Here is a 13,016-nt window from a genome sequence, read left to right on the forward strand (position 1 = left end):
CATCACTGTGTTATACATCTGCAATGCTACTATTTACACTCCCTCAAACACGATGTCTCACCACATTTGCGGCTCATTTGAACAGGCCCAACTATTCAAAGACAGTACAACTACCCCAAACCCAGTTCAGTCCCAAAATACCACGCGGTGAAGCTCGAGACAAACTTATCAAAAGAACTGGTGTTGACATTTACCACTGGCAACAGCAAAACAAAGCCAACCACAAGCCTTTCACTCTTCATGACGGGCCACCATATGCGAACGGTACATTGCACGTTGGTCACGCTTTGAATAAAATCTGCAAGGATATCATAAATCGATACCAATTGATACATAAAGATAAACTAATCCGGTACCAACCTGGATGGGATTGTCATGGGTTACCAATTGAATTGAAAGTGGAGCACAGTCTAAGTGGTGTAAATTCCAAGAGTCCAGTTGAGGTTCGAAGGGCGTGTCGAAATTATGCCATGACGATGATTGATAATCAACGCAAACAGTTTATGGATTTGGGCATAATGACGGACTTCAACCAGCCGTACATCACAATGGATCATGAGTTTGAAAGTAGGCAGTTGCAAGTTTTTAGCAAATTGGTCGAGAATGGATTATTGAGCCAGCAATTGAAACCGGTGTGGTATGGATGTGAAACGCAAACCGCATTGGCTGAAGCTGAATTGGAGTATAACGATAAACACAAATCAGTGGCGATATACGTGAAGTTCCCCATTATTGATGAAGATGGTAAATTGAGGCGGATATTGGACAAGAGCGGACATTTGTCGCTGTTGCACACTGATCGTGTTAAATTGTTGATTTGGACAAGTACTCCATGGACGATTCCTGCTAATAAAACCATCTGCGTGAATAAAAACTTGACATACACGTTGATTGCAAAAGAAGATGAGGTACTTGTAGTCGCCAAGCCTTTAATACAAGAGGTGCTCAAATTAGATCCCGAGTACACAAGTATCGACATTGACATTCCCGGAGGTGAATTGATTGGCTTGCATTATATAAACCCAGCTGCTGCAGATAACTTACAAAAGCCGGTTATACATGGTGATCATGTTGTTGGAACAGCAGGTACGGGTCTAGTCCATGGTGCTCCGGCCCATGGGCGTGAAGACTACCTTGTTGCTAAACAAAATGGGATCAACATTGACTCATCCTGCGTTGATAACAAAGGGAAATACATTGTTGAGGCACTTCCGCCGGGGTTCCAAAAATTGGGTCCTTTAAAAGTGAATGAAATAAGATCTAATATGCTCTGTGTCGACCTTTTGAAACAACATGATATGATTTTCCATGTCAACAAGAATTTCATACATTCGTATCCATATGATTGGCGATCACAAACTCCCGTTATACAACGTGCAACTCCACAATGGTTTGTAAATGTCGACAAGATTAAGCCATTTGCTTTGGAAGCATTAAACAAGGTGGAGTTTCACCCTGCCAGTGGATACAACAGATTGACCTCGTTTATTGAGAATAGAGATGAGTGGTGTATTTCCCGACAAAGATCTTGGGGTGTGCCATTGCCAATTGTGTACGATACAAGTACAGACAAGCCGGTGATGGACATGAATGTGATTAACCACATCATCAGCAAAATTGATGAGTTTGGTACGGATGAATGGTTTGTGAAAGAGGACGATATTGGTAGGTGGTTGCCTTTAGATATGGATGGTGGTAAATACTACAAGGGGCAAGATACAATGGATGTTTGGTTCGATTCCGGAACCTCGTGGACATCGTTACGTGATGATATCAAGGAGTGCAACGACACTACGATGCAGCCATTAGCCGACGTGTATCTTGAAGGTAGTGATCAACATCGTGGGTGGTTCCAATCTTCCTTGCTCAACAAGGTAATCTATTCAGGTAACGAGGGCCAAACTTTCCAATCAATGGCCCCGTACAAGACTGTAATTACACATGGATTCATTACTGATGCTCAAGGACAAAAAATGGCCAAGAGCAAGGGCAACATTTTCTCACCACTCGAAGCCATTGAAGGGTGTAAAAAACCATGGACGCCGATCCTTGGTACTGATGGATTGAGATTATGGGCTGCTTCATCCAATTATCAGCAGGATGTTGGGTTCCATCCAGAAGTATTGACTCGAGTTAGTGAAGTCGGAAAGAAGTATCGTGTTACATTCAAGTATTTATTGGGGAACTTGTACGATTTTGACAATACGCCAGTGCCTTATTCACAATTGAGTGATTTAGACAAGTACATTTTGCATACGTTGCGTCAATTGCAAGTGAACTGTGCTGGATATTACGAGTCATTTAACTTTTCACGTGTTGTGAGTTCAGTTAATGCTCATGTCAATTCTGTCTTGAGTGCTGTTTATTTTGACGTTTCGAAAGATTGTTTATACACAGATGGTCCCAATTCAATTAGACGGAGAGCGATCCAGACTGTGTTGAATGATATTTTGAAGACGTATGTGGGGATCTTGGCACCAATTCAACCATTGACGGTGCAGGAAGTGTGGGATGAGTATGTTAAAATCAACAAAAGTGTTTGTGATTCACCATTTAAAGGATCTTCAGAGATGTTTGCCCTACCTGACTCGTATTTGAACCAGGAGTTGGAATCTCGACTCAACAGCTTTTTCAAATTGAGAGATGAGATTTACAAGGGGATTGAAGTTTTGAAGAATGACGATTTTTTCAAAAATAAGTTGGAGTTGGAGATTCTCTTGTTTGATCCAGAGACAAACGATTTGTCATCGCCGTTGTTTGAATTCATCAAGTCAAATCAATTGTACCTTGACGATTTGTTCTTGGTATCTAAAGCAAAACTTGTTGATCGCAACGCTGTTGAACTGGAGAAGGGACAAATTTTGGACATCAATGGAGGAGACAAAGTCGGTGTTGTCATCAGACATTCAAATGATCACAAATGTGGACGTTGTTGGAAGTATACTGCACCTGAACCCGACTCGTTGTGTGGTAAGTGCAGTACTGTTGTAAGTAGTAGTCCATAAAGCACACCATTCAACCGTATGTATATAGAAATAGATTGGTAAATCAGAAGAGATGAATTGGATTGAACAGCACACATGTACAAAATATTCAATTCAAGTACATACATCCGTACTAAAAAAAATAGAGAGAGAGAGAGAGAGAAAGATGAGGGAAGGAAGACCGCCTATTCAAAGATGATTTCACAACAAGCTGTCCAAAAGTCACTGAGTCACCATTAGTGTCGACCGAAAGAGCCGGCTTTGCAGAAATTGGTCTTAAAAACAATTATAACTGTGCTTTTGAAAGATGTGTATCGGTTTTGCTTAAAATTTGTCCAAATTTTTATTTGAAGAATTGTTGCAAATTTTGTTGATAAAATTGCAGCAATTTGTAAAATTCATCCTCTACACTTGCGCTTATAATGGATGTCACCCTAAGTTCAGTATTATATGTTGCAAACGCCTCCCTATCGGGTGATACTAGACACAGGCTTTAGTGTTGTTTGGAGCTATCGATAATGGCAAGTTCTTGATTTTTTGTTGTCTCTTTTTTCTCGTAAACAATAGAGTGAGTCCTGATTGTCACAAGATTTCAAATCTGAAACTCAAAACATCAAACAAACCTCAAACACAAAATATACACATTACACACCCTCTGAAACTTGCATTGTACTGTTTAACAAGATTCTCAACTTTATACACTTCACTAACCACACAATACATTTCGGTTAACTATCCAGACGCCTTGCTTTTCCAGTCGAACATAGGACAAGCACTCGAAATCATTCACACACACAAAGACATACGGAGATATAAGTTATACATACCATCATCCGATCATCTCTTCAAACACGTCCTTCCCCCCTCCCCACTTTTCCCACTCGTTTCCCCAAACATGTCATCACAAAGAAAACTCAACGCATACTTGGAACGCAAAGACTCACTAATAAACCAATACCGCTCTCTCGAATCCGAATTCTCTTCTGATCAACAAACACCCTTTTACGTGCTCACCAAACTCGACGAATTAGTTTACGAATACAACGTTTGCAAATCATATTTCGAAACTCAGCAATTGACACATAAACCCAGCTTACCTGGGGAGACTATACGACAAACGGAAACTAAGCTCAGACTCATTAGTGAGAAGATAAGGAGTATTGAGGATGAAATCCGCTTTGATGAGTTGGCGACTCAAGTGCCGAGATTGAGTATCGCGAGAAAGGAGATCACTGAGAATGCGAAAGAGGCAGGGAAGATTATTCATAGTCATGAAGGGTTGAATCCTAAGCATCAGTGGCGGTTGTTGGATCCTCGAATATATGAGTTGAAGAAGAATGTGAAGCCGAAACCTAATCTGAAAAGGGTCAAGAAGGAAAAGGTTGCTAAAAAGTAGCTGCGGTTACATTTGTTCCAAATGTCTTGGATGCAAATATAGATAAATGGGGCTTGTACCCTTCTATAGATTTAATGTTGTATAATGTTATAAATAGCAACCAAGTATAGCATAAATACGTACGACTACATTTACACATGGATAAATTTTGTCTATTTTCGAGTATGTGGTGTATTAATACATTAACATCATTATATATACGTATATATATATATATATGGATCATTTCTTGCTCATTAATTGCGTCAACAACTGCGACGAAGTGCGTTGCGGAGCACCAGCACCAACCAAGGGAACATCGTTTTGCGTGGTTGGTGTTCTACCTGCAAACAATCCAGGAGGTGGTGGGGTCGAAGTATTGACACGATCACCAGTTTTGACCATGTTCAACTGATTCAACTGCTGCTGCTGCTGTTGTTGTTGTTGTTGTTGTTGTAATTGCTGTAACTGTTGCTGTTGCAATTGACGAGCCAACAAGTGCTGATCGACAGTCTTGTCTTGCAATTGAGTGTACAGCATACCGGAAGTACCTTGTTGCTGTGGTTGTGACTGTTGTTGTTGTTGTTGTTGCTGCTGTTGGCGTTGTAATAATGCTTGTTGTTGCATGATTGGATGGTTAGGATATGCCAAATGATAGTTTTTAACTGGCCTCAATAAATACTTTTCTATAACTTGACGCGCCAATACCTTTTCATCTTCTGGCTTGGTGGTAGTCGAGTCAGTAAAACCTCCCCCAAATGCAAATAATGGCAACGGTTTATCCGCGTCGCCAAACGACTTGAATTTGACATTTTTGATTTCATCCAACGATTTGACTTCGGCTACAATCAGTTCAATGAATGGAATAACCGAATCATCATTCAAATCAACATCATCAACTGGTGTAGAGCTGTTGATTTTGGATAATTTTGTACTTGAGACCCTCGATTTGGGCTCCCTGCGCTGCTGTTGCTGTTGCTGTTGCTTCTCGCGAGCAATCTCACCCAATGTTGGAAATGCAGCTGCGTTAGCCAAGGGGACATTGTTGTTGACACTTGGTGAGCTTTGTCCAGAAACTTGTCCATTAGCATTGGCCCAATGGGCAGTGACAGGTAAATGCTCCTTGCTCAAGTCGTTATGGAAATGTTGATTGGACACATGGTGGCTACCTTGATGGCCATGTTGTTGTTGTTGTTGTTGATGTTGATGTTGGTATTGTTGTAAATCCTCATCGGTCATTTGGCTGAGCTGATGATTAGGAATATAAGTATCTTCTCCAAATGATGTGGTATGTGCTCTAGACGTCATACCCATCTTTATACCTTGTTGTGTTGACAAGTCCTTTCTAGTGAATGAGTCTGCTTCTTCTCCAGGTTCATGCAAAAACATACAATTTGGATTTGGACATGGATGACCACGCAAGTATGATGAACAATACTTTGTGGTACCATGTGCTGCTCTCAATACTCTTCCATCACACAAAGATCCGTCAAGCTCAGTTATACAGTTCAACGCATCTTCCTTTTTGGCAAATGTGACGTATACAACCAATCCAGGATTTTGATGGTGATGAGTGGACGAATTCAGAGGGTTGGGGTTCTTTTTATTGATGACAATTTTGTTGATCTTTCCATATTGGCCAAAATACTTGTCTGACCTTAAAACTGAATGCAATTCATCTGGGCTACAAGGTGGATTCAACCCAGTAACATATACCAAATTTTTTTGCACCACTCTCAATCCTGACAAGTGTTTTTTGTTGGCCATATCCAGTTCCTTCTTTTCCTTTTCACGCTGCTTCTTTTCACGTTCCCTCTTTTCCTTCTTTGCTTGTTGGATCTTGTACTCTTCCGGACTAATCGTCTTGTATTCAACACTCTCGTCGTCATACAATCTCCTACAACCAGGGCATCGTCCATTCAATTCCGGGTTCAGTCTAATATTGTTGTAACAAAACTGACATATCTGGTATCCACACGGACATGGTTTGAAGTTCTTGTCTGAAATATCCATCTCTTCAACACATAATGGACTAGATATCATTAGGTTAGTAAGCTGTGTGCGCCTCTAAGATCGTGGTGTATTTTTACATACCAATATTCCTCTTCGTCATCGCTAATAAATGAATCGTCTGGTACTATCATTGCTGTCATCTGTCTGTAGTGGGCTTATAGTAGTGTGATGAGTAATATAGTTTGATGGTTTAGTCTAGTTTATCAATGTATATTTTACAAGGGTGTTATTTGATTGATTTACGTTTGCCAGCCGCTAAGAGGCAAAAAAAAAATAAAAAAAAGAAAATAAAGAAAAAACTTGTCATCCACCTTTTTCACAAAAAAACCACCGCTACCAATCAACAACGCTACCACATTTGATGAACAAATTTACACGACTTCATTAACAAGCATATACTCAAGAGGAAACAGGATGAGCCAGTTGTTGGTAGTGTATAGATCATGTGCCATTCTGCAATGTGTTATATCTTATCTCTGTATCTGCTGACATGGTTACAGATTACTTCTTATCCAAAGCTTCTATGGGCGTATGAAAAAATTTCCAATTCTTTCACTGAGAACAATCGCGACAACCAACATCTTCTACACTACTCCACTTTATATCATTTAGAATATACGTATCCATCTCCTTACCCATGGCGTTTATTGTTGAATTGTGGGAATCTATTTTCACACCAGGAACTACACCAGCTTTGATCAAGGCAACTCATGCCTCCTTCATTCTATTGCTTGCATCACTTGCTACATTGATATATTTGACAAAATCAATACATTTTGTAAATTTACTTGTCATTGCAGTATTGCTTTATGGAACAGTTGTTTGGTTCATAAATGAACTCCAACAAGTCAAATTGAAAGATAATGAGGAGTTGAATGCTAAAAAGGGAGAAGAAGTGACGGGGAAGCAAAGCGTAGTTGAAAGCAATGGAGTTGACACTGCAGCTTTGATTGATGAACCAAAAATCGCAAAAAGTAACGGGACTACTTCTCCAAGAAAGAGAAAGACGTAAAAGTTTCTTGTACTCGGCTCAATCTGCATGCATCTGTAAATGTGTATATAAAAACCAATCATTTAATCGCATCATAAAATTTTCCATCATGTAGCGCCGTATGGCCACTAATTGAAGATGAGTTTTGCTAATGCGTTTCAAAAAATCATTGACCAACCAAAGAAGTTTGACTCGGTTCTATTCCAGGATGAGAATGTAGTTATAATCAAGGATATGTACCCCAAATCCATACGTCACTTACTTGTAATACCTCGCCACCCTGATGTAACGCACAAACACCCATTGGATGTTTTCAACACAAACTACAAGGAGCATACGGGGGAAGAGTTGTATGATATGGTTGGAGAATACGTTGAAAAGGCCAAAGATTTGATTGCAAACAACTTGGCAGCAAAGTTAGGGATCGCAGAAGCTGCTGAAATCCAAGAATTGAGGAATAAATTTATCAAAGCCGGAGTTCACTCGATCCCATCACTAAACAATTTGCACATTCACGTAATGACACAAGATTTCCATTCTCCGAGATTGAAGAATAAAAAGCACTACAATTCATTCACCACTGAGTTTTTTGTCAACTTTGAACTGTTGAATCCCTTGTATAATGAAGCTTATAATCGATTGAACAATCGTTATGACAATGGTTTTGATTCCGGGTCTGAAGCATCTTCTACTAGTCTGCAGGACGATGATCAACCCGAGTTTGTGAAACACACACGATCAGTTGCGGTGTTGGAAGATATAATCAAGTCGACTCCTTTGAAATGTTCAATTTGTAGCAAAACGTTTGCAAATTCAATGGTGAGATTAAAGGAACATTTAAGTGAGGAGTTCAAGATCAAGTTTGAGGCTCTTGGTAATCCGGAAAAAATAACAATAAATGATTTCTAGCCTACTTGGTATAAACGGCGTGCCTTGTAACTATCTAAAAATATCAACTCCATAACCAATGCATACTCGAGTTGAGTGATAAAGTTACCCCGCTGCATATGAAGAAGCACTAAAAAGGTAGATTGTACCCAACAAATCTCTATTCTTTGAGACAATAAGTAAGGCGTCTGCACACGTATACAAAATCTCTCTTTCCCCCCCAAGGAAGTGCTTGAGATGCTAAGAACGTATGATGTAATTGTATGAGATAGCTTTGTGTCCTGACTCCATAGTATCATGCACGGAACATTTCTCGCACGATTAACCATAAGTTAATCCGAACACAATAACAAAAATCCCCAAAACTCTATTGTCCTACACACACCAGTGGAGGAAAGAGTAAGTACAGCAGGAGCAGTTGTTGGTGGTCACGGAGACGGTATGATTACCTGTAAGCATCCACCGAGTATAGTCTCTCTATCTGACTTTAGCTAATAAAACAGAAGGAATAACTCCAGCCCCCCCCCCTCCCCCACCAAAATCATCTCGTAAGCGCGTATCCCCCAACAATAGAACAATCCAGGAAAAATTTTTCCTCCAAATTAACCTAACCTTCTATTGTTATACCCCACCAAACGTACATCTGCAATTACAACACAAAGGGCATTACTGAATGTGTAGAGAACATCTTTGCCTTGATTAATGCTAAAGTCATTAAGTTTAATTAGACGGTGCATAAAAAAAAAAAAAAAAAAAGAAACAAACTCAAGGCGTCGCCTTCGGAGACAATTATTCGGAGGAGATAATCCGATTACAATTGTTACTCACTTTGTAGCCATGAGATCACAATAACAAACACTGCAGCAACCACATTGTTTCCACTTATTGCTCATAACATTCATTAGTGGAGATGGCTGGGGTTTTGTACGCGTCGTATGCTCTTTCTCCGCCACGCTTCCATTAACGATCCTTCGTGGTATATAAAGCCATGCAAATCCTCCATCTTTCTGTTCATGCCGAGACAATACATTACATACCACTACACTTTTCCAACTATGTCTAGCTCAATCATTGAAAAGGCTATCGATTCACATCAAGAAAAAGTTCAAGTGGAATATGACGAAGGTTCGCTAGAACAGGGCGCCAATATCAACGTTGATGAAGAGTTTGAAAAATACAGACAACTCGGTGATGCTGAAAAACAAACTAGTGGGTTTTGGAACAACTTAAAGAGGTTTGAAATACCTGTCAATTTCAAAAACAAACATCACATGGTCCACTTGTTGGGTGGGTTTGCTTCATTTGCTGGTGTTTTGAGTGGTGTTGACCAATCTATAATTAGTGGTGCTCAACTAGGCTTAAACTCGCAGTTGCATCTTACTGGTGATCAAAACTCATTGGTTTCAGCGTTGATGCCTCTTGGGGCTGTTGCTGGCTCTTTATTATTGCCACCGTTGCAGAAATTCAGTAGAAAAAATGCAATCACAGCGTCATGCATTCTATACACCATTGGTGCAATCATGTGTGCTGCTACTCCAATCCCACACCAAGTTGGGTCATCATTTTTCAACAAAAACTCAACCAACGTGTTGTACGCAGGTAGATTCATTTTGGGATTAGGTGTTGGTATCGAAGGTGGTGGTGTCAATGTCTACATTGCCGAATCTGTCCCCAGTGACAAAAGAGGGGTTTTGGTCAGCGCGTATCAGTTTTTCATTGCATTTGGTGAAGTGTTGGGTTATGCAATTGCGGCAATTTTCATTTCAACCCATGCTGGATGGCGATACATGTTGGGATCGTCATTGGTGTTCTCAACGATTTTGTTAATTGGTTTGATTTTTTTACCTGAATCGCCTCGTTTCCTTGCCAAGAAGGGTAAATTCGGAGAAGCATTCAATGTGTTTGCAAGATTGAGGGATATTGATGATAAGAGAAGCAAGATTGAATTTTTGCAAATGATTCAAGCGGCCGAACACGAAAGAGAAATACGTTTGACAACGAAAAAGTACAAGGCTTGGGTTGAATTGTTCACAGTGCCAAGAAACAGACGTGCTTTGATCTATGGGTTGATTATGATTACATTAGGGCAATTGACTGGTATCAATGCCGTTATGTATTACCTTTCAGATTTGATGAAACAGATTGGATTCTCGGACAAGAATGCTGTGTTTATGTCCTTGGTTGGTGGTGGTTCATTACTTATTGGAACCATCCCAGCTATTTTGTACATGGATAAATTCGGAAGAAGAATATGGGGTTACAACTTGATTGGATTCTTTATCGGGTTGGTTTTGGTGGGTGTGGGTTACTTGATTCCTATTGATACCAATTTGCAAGCAGCAGAGGGTGTCTACTTGACAGGTCTCATACTATACATGGGATTCTTTGGTTCATATGCATGCTTGACGTGGGTTGTTCCCTCAGAATCGTTTAGTCTTGGAACTAGATCGCAAGGTGTCACTTTATGTTCAGCATTATTGTACTTGTGGTCATTCACAGTCACTTACAACTTCAACAGAATGAAAGAAGCACTTACATATACTGGTTTGACCATTGGATTCTACGGAGGTATTGCGTTTTTGGGATTCTTTTACCAAGTCTTGTTTATGCCAGAAACTAAGGGAAAGACCTTGGAAGAAATTGATGAGATTTTTGAAAAATCGTCATTTGCATTGGCTAGGGAAAATTTGGAAGGGTTGAAGAGATTTTGGAGTTTTAAGTGAGAATGAGGTTGAAGTTGCCTCAAGTTTAATTCATTGGTGGTTTATAGTCGTGTTGAGTTAAGATTATTTGGTTACGATTTTTTTTTGTGTAATTACTGTTGATAAATTTTTTTTTTTTTTTTTTTTATTTTTTTTTTTTTTCTGAACTTTCCGCAAAGATGCTCATCGTATTGTACTACTGTCCTCGATACATGCTGGTTGAAAGAATACTAGGAGGGATTTACCTCTCATCGATAGACCCCATCAACGACAAGGTGGATCTCGAGAAAGAGTACGGAATAACACACATTTTATCGATCCTACCGGGAGCCATTGATGAGACGTATACTCAACACTATCATCATAAACAAATTGAGGTAACAGATCAAGAAACAACCAACTTGATACCATACTTTGATGAATGTGACAAGTTCATTCAAGAGGCAACGCAAGACAAAGGCAAAATTCTTGTTCATTGTGCGCAAGGTGTATCTCGTTCAGTAGCCATTGTTATGGTGTACTTGATGAAGCATTACAAGTTGAATATTGATCAAGCGTTGCATGCAGTAAAGAGAAAATGCCCGGATGCAGGACCCAATCCAGCCTTTCTTGAACAAATCAAGATATACGAGTCAATGAACTTCACAGTTGACGGACAAAATACACAATACAGGAACTACTTGAGAAACCTTTCGTTGCAACAAGATCCTACTGGTGAGAATTTGCGAGAGATTACGATGAATTCGATTGCAACAGACTCCAGCACAACACCACTGCCGTATGACCTACGTTGTAAACGATGCAGACAAGTACTTGCACATAGCTCCAACATAGAAGACCATCAGGTGCCCACATCTGATTCTCGACAAGCACAATTCATTAAAACTGCTCCCAACTCACGGAGAATAGTTTCAGTGCAACCAGCAAGCAAAACTTGTTCTCACTATTTCTTTACGGAGCCAGTAGATTGGATGAAGACAGAGCTAGAAAAGTCGGAAATCGAAGGTAAATTCCAGTGTCCGAAATGCAGTTCAAAAGTTGGGGGCTACAGTTGGAAAGGATCGCGTTGTTCTTGTGGGAAATGGATGGTTCCGGCCATACATTTACAAGATGCTAAAGTAGATAGTATAAAAACCGTAAGCTCAACTTAATCAACAACCATGTCCTGTTCTGAGTACTCATTCTCGTCATCAAAATGTTGTTCCTCTATAGTTTGGAAAGATGGAGCTGTGGTAGGATTGGTAGCTGATGTTTGGTTACCAGTTGCACGAGTAGGCAAAACGCTAGCAGTAATAGCACTGCTCATCAAAATGTGGGTACTTGACTCCGAGTTCAAGCTATGGTCATCTTGATACTCGACTTCGGCCGCCATGAATCCATCGTCGTCTAAGACATATCCTTGATCTCTTGGGATGTAGTGTTGAGCCGGGATACTCTGATCACCATCTTCCTCGTCATCATCATCATCTTCCTCCTCCTCCTCCTCCTCTTCTTCTTCATCGGATTGAAGTGCATCTGCGTCTAATATTTCAGCATCAAGATCAACTTCTTCTTGTTCGCCAACATTCAACGGCATTGTGCTCATTTCCTCCTCATTGGAATTCTCAGCAGCTACGTTATTATTTATAGCACTGTCTTCAATAGCAGTATACCCTCTCTGAGCGTAATCTATCTCCTCCATCGTTCGTCCGATTCCAATTGGTCTGATTGTTGAATACCCAGTATTTCTGATCCTCATCAATCGCTCCTCCTTCACTCTTATCAACAAAGTTAGGTCGTCTATAGACGGCTGTGGCTTATCAGATCGTAATATTTGCAACTGCTCCAATTGGAACGGGTCTGGTCCAGGAAAAGCAGCGGTGTATGAAGACAACGGTGGTGCAAACAACTTGTTGTATTGTTTTTTGGTTTCAGAATTGTTGTTTGCGGTGGTAGTGTATCGTGACGAGCTGATTGGAGTAGAAATACTCTCGTCCGACCAGAGATGATGGATCCCATGTGGTGACAAGTCCAGTAAGAACATTCTTGGGTCAGTTGGGTATGTGGGGATTGTTGTTCTGTTG

The 13,016-nt window shown here is 40.2% G+C and overlaps 6 protein-coding genes across 6 annotated transcripts; 4 read left to right on the forward strand and 2 right to left on the reverse strand. All coding sequences in view use genetic code 12, as the record gives it.

The window, feature by feature from the left end:
• Positions 1–23: 23 nt before the first annotated feature.
• Positions 24–3,005, forward strand: KGF57_005233 (isoleucine--tRNA ligase; the record flags this gene model as incomplete). Its single annotated transcript, XM_051754828.1, has 1 exon — positions 24–3,005. The coding sequence occupies one exon, from the start codon at positions 24–26 to the stop codon at positions 3,003–3,005; it is 2,982 nt and encodes a 993-aa protein (XP_051606345.1).
• An 874-nt stretch (positions 3,006–3,879) lies between these two features.
• KGF57_005234 (uncharacterized protein) lies at positions 3,880–4,380 on the forward strand (the record flags this gene model as incomplete). The annotated part of the gene is made up of 1 exon (XM_051754829.1): positions 3,880–4,380. The coding sequence occupies one exon, from the start codon at positions 3,880–3,882 to the stop codon at positions 4,378–4,380; it is 501 nt and encodes a 166-aa protein (XP_051606346.1).
• Positions 4,381–4,602: 222 nt separating this feature from the next.
• Positions 4,603–6,512, reverse strand: NOT4 (CCR4-NOT core ubiquitin-protein ligase subunit; the record flags this gene model as incomplete). The annotated part of the gene is made up of 2 exons (XM_051754830.1): positions 4,603–6,391; positions 6,454–6,512. 2 exons carry the CDS (start codon positions 6,510–6,512, stop codon positions 4,603–4,605), a joined length of 1,848 nt encoding a protein of 615 aa, XP_051606347.1.
• A 497-nt stretch (positions 6,513–7,009) lies between these two features.
• On the forward strand, positions 7,010–8,272 carry KGF57_005236 (uncharacterized protein; the record flags this gene model as incomplete). Its single annotated transcript, XM_051754831.1, has 2 exons — positions 7,010–7,288; positions 7,502–8,272. 2 exons carry the CDS (start codon positions 7,010–7,012, stop codon positions 8,270–8,272), a joined length of 1,050 nt encoding a protein of 349 aa, XP_051606348.1.
• A 1,034-nt stretch (positions 8,273–9,306) lies between these two features.
• HXT5 (Hxt5p) lies at positions 9,307–12,075 on the forward strand (the record flags this gene model as incomplete). Its single annotated transcript, XM_051754832.1, has 3 exons — positions 9,307–10,970; positions 11,180–11,990; positions 12,073–12,075. The coding sequence occupies 3 exons, from the start codon at positions 9,307–9,309 to the stop codon at positions 12,073–12,075; spliced, it is 2,478 nt and encodes an 825-aa protein (XP_051606349.1).
• Positions 12,076–12,100: 25 nt separating this feature from the next.
• On the reverse strand, positions 12,101–12,976 carry KGF57_005238 (uncharacterized protein; the record flags this gene model as incomplete). The annotated part of the gene is made up of 1 exon (XM_051754834.1): positions 12,101–12,976. One exon carries the CDS (start codon positions 12,974–12,976, stop codon positions 12,101–12,103), a length of 876 nt encoding a protein of 291 aa, XP_051606350.1.
• Between the last annotated feature and the right edge of the window lie 40 nt (positions 12,977–13,016).

This window comes from Candida theae (genome assembly GCF_024610275.1).
Source record: "Candida theae strain CBS 12239 chromosome Unknown scaffold22, whole genome shotgun sequence".
Taxonomy (NCBI): domain Eukaryota; kingdom Fungi; phylum Ascomycota; class Pichiomycetes; order Serinales; family Debaryomycetaceae; genus Lodderomyces; species Lodderomyces theae.